The following is a 7,850-nucleotide window of genomic DNA, read 5'->3' on the forward strand; positions in this document are numbered from 1 at the left end:
AGGGCCTTTGGGAAGCCTGCAGACAGGAACGCACCAAGCGTTTTATTCTATCACATCAAGACGTGGGTTATGGGCAGAGGGGGCAGTACTTGTGGGGGGGGGGTCAGGGAAGCAGGGGTGCTGAGACTCACGTGGGGGGCAAGGGGAGTGGGACTTATGGAGGACACGGAGGCCAGTGTCCAGGGCTGTGGTGCGGGGAGGCGGTTAGCACTGTGCTTTGTTCTCCACCAGTGGCAGAAGGGGGCGAGTGCTCTTCACACCAGTCCACAGGTTTTGTGCAGGTTTTGCCAAGCACTGGTACAGCAGCATTGCACACGCGTGTTTCCGCTCTCCCTGGCCTCGGGGGCGAGTTGTTTGGTAAACTTGAGTCTCACGGCATCTTCACTTCATCCTTCTGCGTCGTCAGTTTGAGGCCCACGGGTCGCTGCGCTACGGTGGATCTTCCCTGGCGTTGACTCTGACTGCAGCAGGTGAGGGCACAGCCAGCGTCGCAGTCACGCTGTGATCAGACCTCGTGTGCAGGATGTCTTTCAGGTGGCCGTGCCTGGTCAGTACTAGCTGTAATTAGTGCCAATGCCTTGATCTTGGGTGTTTCCACCATGTCTTCCTTGTGATTCTCCAGTGAAGCAGGTCGGTTTGGACCTGCAAGGGCTTAGCACTCGCTGGCCGTGTTCGCTCCTATCGCCAACTTGGTGCTTGGCCACGACACCAGGCCAGGTCTCAAAACTTCATCCAGCGCTTGCACTGAAGTCTCTGCAGATTATTACGGTCTCACTGCTGTGAGTTTTTCTTCTTCAAGGTGTTGGTAGGAAATGAGACTGGCAGAAGCCTGTATCCCCAAGAACAGTTTGTGCAGCGAGATCTGAGAGGGCTCTAGAAAGCAGAGTCGCCCCCCACGGTGGTTCCTCATGACCTGCTGCCCTGCGAGGAGGACTTCCAGTATCAAATGGGCAGGGGGAGGTTTCAGTGGGTGCTGCCCCCCTTTTACCAAGAGCCCTTGGGAGCTTTGTCTGCAGCTGGAGTTGGGCTCAGCAAGAGCAGGTCCAGCATCCCAGTGCTAAGAAAGACGTACGTTAACTTTAATTCACTGGTGGAAACAATGTGCATTGAAGTCCGCCCAACCCCCTCCCCTGTGGTCAGTGGGAACGGTCGGCCCTTCTCGTGGAGCTGGATGTGGCTCTGGGCTGGGGGTTGGAGAGCTGACCGACTGGACGCCCCTCCACACTTTATCACACCATGCAGAGGCCTCTGGAGGGCACAGGGCTCTGGGGTGCAATGCTGCGCACAGGGCCCAGATGCAGCTGTTCAGAGCGAGGAGGAGCAAGGCAGGCTCTGTGCCCCTTGGCTGCACTGAGCCGGTATGGAAAGCTGCAGGGCCGTGAAGAACTGATGGCTGCCACACTCCTGGTCTGGGACCCCCTGACAGAGGCAGGAGGAAGCAGAGCTTCCAGGGAACACTTCAGATTGAGCTCCCTGTGGCCTCCACGTCCCGAAACCTGCTTGCCAGTGCCTGACATGCTGTGCAGATCATGGCTCTGCTGGGTACAGGGGTCCGACCAGGAGTTCACATTCCAGCCTGAGACCCACCAGGCAAACGTCTGTCCCCCGGGAAGACAAGCGGTTCTCTGCAGGTTGGCCCACAGAGGCCACAAAAATTGCCTGTGGAGTCAGATGTGCTGAAAAGCCAGCACAGGACAGAGCCCTCCACATGGATGCTGCAGCCTTCTGTGGCCATTGCCAGCCCTGGCCTCTGGGCCTCGAGGGATGAGCCGCCCGCCTTCAAGCTACAGGACTGGGGGCCACGTCCTGGAAGGGATTCAGGCACCTGGAGGAGAGGAGAGGCCCCAAGTGGGGATCTCCAAGGGCAGCTGTGGGTCTGCTTGAGTGAAGGAGGGTCAAACTCCTTCCCTGGCTCAGCTCACAGCAGGGCCTCTATGGAGCTGAGGTGGCCAGTGGGGCTTGGCGTCGACCCCCTTTCTGGCATGAGGCAGGACAGCAGGTAGGGGAGGGCCGGCTCCTCTCCCCTGCGGCAAAGCCTGGCATGGGGCTGCAGGAAGGAGGGAGCCCGTGGCGCAAAGGCAGCGATGGGGCAGACAGGAGATGCCGGCAGTGCCGGGGGTCGTTACCATTCACACGGGTGCAGGATCCGCAGCCTTTCCTCCTTTTCCCGCCTTTCGCTCCTCTCTGCCTGGCTCCGGGCTCGCTCGCACGCCCAGACGGCAAGAACTCATCCCACCTGCAGCACCAGTGAAAGCATCTCTCTCAGGCTGTGTTGGGGGGGTCATCTTCCAGCAGCCCCAAGCCCTGGTCAGGGCAGGCAGCTGGAGAAGGGGCAGGAGGACAGGACCCCCGGCCCAGCCGCAGAAGAGGGGCTGAGGCCGGGGCATCTTGGAGTGAATGACCCTCCCCAAGCCGGAGCGGTCACTCAGCTCTTACCGAGCAGCAGAGGAGAGCAGCAGCTCCCCCCGCCCCATGCGGCAGGGGCTTGAGGCTGAGATGGGGGCAAGGGAGGTGAAACCCTTCATCTCCTGCCAGGTTTGGCTCCGGGAGGGGAATCCTGGTCTATGCGCCCCAACAAGAGAGCCGGTGCTGCAGGCTGGACCGTGCGCTGTGGCTGGTCTCTCTGGAGGAGACTTGAAATCAAGGATTGAAGTATTCTTCTGGGCAAGGCCCAGAAACTGACCCCTGCTCTGTGGGCCGTCCGCACCCTCCCCCGGGGCTGATCTGCTGGGCAGCGGCAGGACGGGACACATTGGTGCCTCTTGGGCCAGACAGCAGCTGCGGGACAGGTTGGAAGAGCTCCACTGTGGGCACCTCAAGGGACCGTTCAGGGCCTCAGTCCCTTCCTGGCCACAGCCCCAGGATTTCCTCCCTCCCACCTGATCCAGCAAAATGCTTCAGCATGGGCCAAGTGGAAGCAGGTAAGAAGCCCCCACGGACAACCCCAGCCTGCCCGACATGGCGAGCTGCGGTATGTGCTTGCATGGAGGGCTGCACCAACAAAGGAGAAAGCCTTTTGATGGTGTGAGATGGTCACCCTTGCTGAAGCAAATGCCACCCAGAGAGCACAGGATGCAGCAGGAAGGAGCTACCCCATGGAGAGAAACCTGGGGCAGGTCTCCCGAACTTTGCACACAGGTTTCTGAGGCCTCGCGTCCCCAGGACAGGGATGGTTACGAGGCTGGCCCTGCCGTGGGCTTTGCAAGCACCAAACCCGAGAGTCAAGGCAGGTCCCACACGAGCTGTGAGGAGCAGTCGTGTAACATCAAACTGAACAGCCCCCGGGCCGGGGCCACAAATCCCGGCACACGTGTCTGCTTTGCCGCAGACAGTCAGATTGAACGTGAACCACATCCACGTACTGTACTCGGACACGGCCCTCGCGAACACAGGGGTTGTTCGGGGCATGATGCCCGTCTTGGGAAGCTCTTGCCCTCCTGGTGCCTGTGATCTAAGAAGACACAACGGATTATGACTTGTCATATTGAATTAAATAGTTTGAATGTTTGTAAAGGTTGCCCATTAGCCAGTTTCAGGAAGAAGATAAATCGATTTATCTCCTTATCTAGTTCATTGTTTTGGGGACTACGTGCAAAAGGTCCTGACTTTGCTTAAAGTCTTAATTTGAATTTTTAGAAGCCTTTTACAAAGAGAGCAAATATCCTGAATTCCGAGAGATCAAACCCTAAGGCCTTTTGACCAGATTGGTAAGAAAAGGGCATTTGCAGTGATATGGAAGTTTCCCAAAGGTAATTTAAAATGCTCAACAAAGGCAAAAGAATCTGTCGAGTAAGATCCGAGCCCAAATTTGGGGGTAATGACAGGTTGAGTAGGAGGAGCCCACTGACGGCAGCTCGCTCAATAAAAACTGTAACTTACTGTCCCAATTTGGAGGTGACTATACTTGTAGAACAACGAAGGAAGAATCGCAAGTATAGCCCGGGTCAGACTGATCACCTGAACCACCCTCTCCGTGAACACGAATCTCTTAGTTCACGCTGAAGCTGCAGAGCGCCCGAAAGGGACTGAAGGAAGGGGACTTAGTCCTATCACTGCTGAGGCCAACCCATTGAATCGTACTACTGAGGAACGAAACCATATTTTGGTATTTGGCTTCTCGGAATTCTAGGATTGTAAGTATAATATGAAAAATAATAGTATTGATTCAAATTTAACTTTTAGTTGTAATTGTAGTTGTTTTTGTAATACTAATTCTTATAGTATTGTTTGGGAAGGAAGTGCATTTGGAGCATTGTTTCTCATATATGTAATTATTGTGTTTTTAATGTTTGTGGTGTTTCTTAAAGCTAAGCAGTGTTATATACGTAGCAAAGAGTTTTAAAATAAAATTGTGCTGTATAAATTAAGTGTGTAATCATTGTGAAATCGTGCAATCAGTTAACTACTCCCCCAGCCAGTGCATCAAAACGAATCAGTAAATTGTGTGGGATTTTCTCTATTCCATAACCCACTAGAGACATGACTGTCAATTAATTACACATGAGGAGGGCACTTGGGCTCTGCCGGCTGCCCCAGGGGCTGCGGAGGAGTGAAGTGCCCACCCGGGAAGTCCTGTCAGGAGGGAACGTGCTGGTGCACATGGCAGTGCTTGGAGACTCAGGGGCGAGGAGGGGACCAAGCGCGCTCGGTATCTGATGCATCCTCTCGAAGAGCCAGCCCTGGGGCTCTCCCGCCCGCGCGGGTCCTGCCAGAACAGGAGCCGTCCAGCAGCCTCCAGCCTTGCTCACAGCTGGGATCTTGAGCCCTCCTAGCTCTCAGCTACAGGAAAGGCCGTGAGGGCCTCAGGGACCTCAGGGATGGGCAGCAGCATGGCCAGGGCAGGCAGGGACTGATTTTGGGGGCTGAATGCCCCAGGCAGCCTGGCATGCGGGCACCTGTGCAGCAGCAGCCCCCAGTGAGAGGGAAGCCTGCGCCACAGCAGTGGGAACTGGGCTCTTCTGAGTCTCAGTGAAGAGATTTGCCCCCTCAGCCCCTCTTACCTCCAGCATGAGTGCACTTTCCGCACCGCAGCACCAGCTCTGCCCCCGGTGCCATCGTGCCCAGTTTTGCTTCGTCTGAGAGCGGCCGTGTGAGCACGTGGGGAGCTGGTGAGAGAGAAACCACCCCAGTGAGAGGAGCAGGCCCATCTCCCTCCCTGGGTCTGGCACTTCTGTGTTGCCCATCACAACACCGGGCTTGAAAACAAAGGAAACCCCAGCAAGCCCCTGTCCCAGTCCTTGGATGCCTTGAGAGTTTGGCCCAAGGTCACATCTCAGCATGGCAGCTGAGACGCTGTGGGAAGCTTTCTCCTTTCTCTCATCTCACCAGAAGCCTCTTTCTCAGCTCTCACAAGAAAGGTCGATGCTGTCTCCTGGGGGGAACCTTCCCTGCACACGTGCAGTCTTTTCATAGTGCTTAGGGTCGGAAGGGACCTAAACAGATCATCAGGTCTGAGCCCCTGCCCCGGGCAGGAACGGGTGCCACGGGCATATCACCCCAGCTGCAAGGTTGGGACACAGCAAACAAGAGACCCAACCTCCTCCACGTCCACAAGGGAATCTCACCTTCCAGGGCTGGTGGACTGTTGAGGAGCCTTCTCCAGTAAGCAGAGCCCAGGATCCCCAGGTGCTTTCCCGGCAAGAGACGGCCAGGGCAGCAGCTGCATCTTGAGAAGAGTCTCTGAAACAGAAGAAAAGCGTCAAGAACGGCACCTCTGTGCCAGCTCCGGCTAGAAAAGTGCCTGGGAAGCACAGTGCAGGGTGCGCAGCCCAGTGGCACGTCTCCAGAACAGGACTCGGAGGGTCAAAGGCAGGGATCCGGTCTCTCAGGCAACCAGTGATTCTGCAAGGTTTAGTGCCCGTCTGACACCATGAACATATGGGGCTTGTCCAGCTCTTCCTTTCTCCAGGACAGCCTTTGACCCCGGGCCCATTTTTTCCCCTGCTTTCCCATGTGCCAGTGACTGGGACCGCTGGTCCCTGTGGTAGTCTGCAGGCTGGCCCCTAGAGCCAATGGTTAGAAATCATTTCTTGAGGCTGGGCTTGACCCTCAGCTCGTCTGAACGGTGCAGCTCTGGGGTCCGGCCCATGAGGTTTTCCCTTGCTAAAGTGATGAGAGCTGCCATGAGCACAGTCAGTCGTGAGGGCTGGAAGCAAGGGCTTGGGAGCTGGAGGTAAGACAGCCTACAGAAATGCGGGGACCTTCAGCGCTGCTGAGCACAGGAGACTCCCACCGAACCCGCGGAGAGCGGCAGCTCCCCAGCACCTCCACAGCAGCCCCTGCAGCCCGTCCCTGGTGCCTACAAGCCAGGAATTGGTCCCCGACTTTCTCCTGCCTGGGCTGCCTCTTTCCCTGCATTTGGATGTCGACAGGCTGGCCCGGTCCCACCCCCGTCTATGAGGCCAACAGCACGCAGACAGCAGGTCTGGGACCAGCGCCTACAGGGAAGTTTTCATCTCCGTAGCATCAGCTAAGGGCTGAATGTCAGATGCGTGGAGCCTTCGGCGAATTGGCACAAGGGGGTGTTTTCCCATAAGATAAAAGCAAGCCAGGACTGCGTCTGATGACCCCCCCTCCAGCGCAAAACCCTGCTTCCACGTTACCGCTATCCCTGGAAAATACTGGGAAAAATCATCAGAGAGCGCATTTGTGCAGGCCCAGCAGGGGAAATGATGCTGAAGGGAAACCGGCGCGGGTTCGTCACAGGCAGATGCTGCCTGACAACCCTTACAGCCTTTTATGACCAGGTCACACGCTGCCTTGCCACAGGAGTGCAGGCCGATGTCTTCTACCTGGATTTTAGAAAGGCCTTCGACGCAGTTTTGCATCCGAGTCTCATAGGGAAGCTAACGGGCTGGGGAGCGGGTGCCTACGCGGTCGGGGGGGAGGCGGCAGAGAGGGGGTGGACGGGTCGTTCTCGGCCTGGAGGGGGTGGGCAGTGGGGTCCCACAGGGGCCCGTCCTTGGACCGGTGTTACTTCATATCTTCATCAGCGATTTGGACGAGGATGTGGAGAGCACCCTGTCCAACTTCATAAATGACACCAAGTTATGGGGCAAAGTTACGACAGCGGAGGGCAGGGAGCGGGTACGGGCTGACCTGGCCAGGTTGGATCAACGGGCAGAACGAAACAGGATGCAATTCAACAAAGATAAATGCACGGTACTCCCCCGCGGGAGGAGAAATCCCCGGCACACCTACAGGTTGGGGGAAGACCAGCTCGGAGCCGGCAGCGCAGCGAGGCCGATCGCGCCTTGTCGTGTACGAGCAGATGCACGACCAGCACGTGGAGGGAGGTGCTGCTCCCCCTCCACGCCCGCTGGTCAGGCCGCAGGTGGAGCAGCGCGTCCAGGTCTGGGCGCCGCTTCAGGAGGGCCGCGGGGAACCTGGGGAGGGTCCGGAGGAGGCCACTGCCCAACCCCCCCCACTGCCCAGCCCCTGCCCAGCAAGGACCTGGAGCCCCCCCAACCTAGCAGGGACAATGGAGTCCCCCCCCCCACCCTGGAGACCCCACACGCCCCCTCAGGTGCCCCCAGCCTGGCAGGGACCCCAGAGACCCCCGCCCAGCACGGCCCATCATCGAGGGCGGAGGGTGATGCCCCGGCTGTGGGCCGGGGGGGGGGGGGGTTCTGGTTGCCATGGCACCGCACACCCTGGGCACCGGCCACCACTTCCGGTAATGGGGGTCAACATCCGGGCACCATCCTGCTCAGTCATGTCAACATCCAGTCACTCCCGCCCCACCCCACCCCACCCGCGGGTGACCCGCTACCATGGTGACTGCCGGCGACCCGCCCCCCGCCGCCATCTTGAGCTCGGGCACTTCCGCCTCCAGCATCCGGCGACCGGCC

The 7,850-nt window shown here is 58.1% G+C and overlaps 1 protein-coding gene across 6 annotated transcripts; it reads right to left on the minus strand.

The window, feature by feature from the left end:
• Positions 1–20: 20 nt before the first annotated feature.
• Positions 21–7,834, minus strand: LOC109282011 (uncharacterized). 6 transcript variants are annotated; one of them, XR_009457422.1, is made up of 7 exons: positions 7,201–7,496; positions 5,565–5,679; positions 5,326–5,432; positions 5,001–5,105; positions 3,363–3,451; positions 2,127–2,236; positions 21–1,057 (listed from the first exon to the last, which is right to left on the minus strand). XR_009457422.1 is itself a non-coding variant. In XM_059718539.1 (7 exons), exons 2-7 carry the CDS (start codon positions 5,663–5,665, stop codon positions 1,029–1,031), a joined length of 621 nt encoding a protein of 206 aa, XP_059574522.1. In that variant the 5' UTR covers positions 5,666–5,679; positions 7,201–7,493; the 3' UTR covers positions 21–1,028. The 6 variants fall into 6 exon arrangements, 4 of the variants coding, with proteins under 4 accessions (XP_059574522.1, XP_059574523.1, XP_059574520.1 ...); XM_059718539.1 differs by lacking the exon at positions 5,326–5,432 and adding an exon at positions 2,437–2,623 and having other exon boundaries at positions 7,201–7,493; XR_009457421.1 differs by having other exon boundaries at positions 2,127–3,451; positions 7,201–7,499.
• Between the last annotated feature and the right edge of the window lie 16 nt (positions 7,835–7,850).

The sequence above is a fragment of the Alligator mississippiensis genome, chromosome 15 (assembly GCF_030867095.1).
Source record: "Alligator mississippiensis isolate rAllMis1 chromosome 15, rAllMis1, whole genome shotgun sequence".
Lineage (NCBI taxonomy): Eukaryota > Metazoa > Chordata > Crocodylia > Alligatoridae > Alligator > Alligator mississippiensis.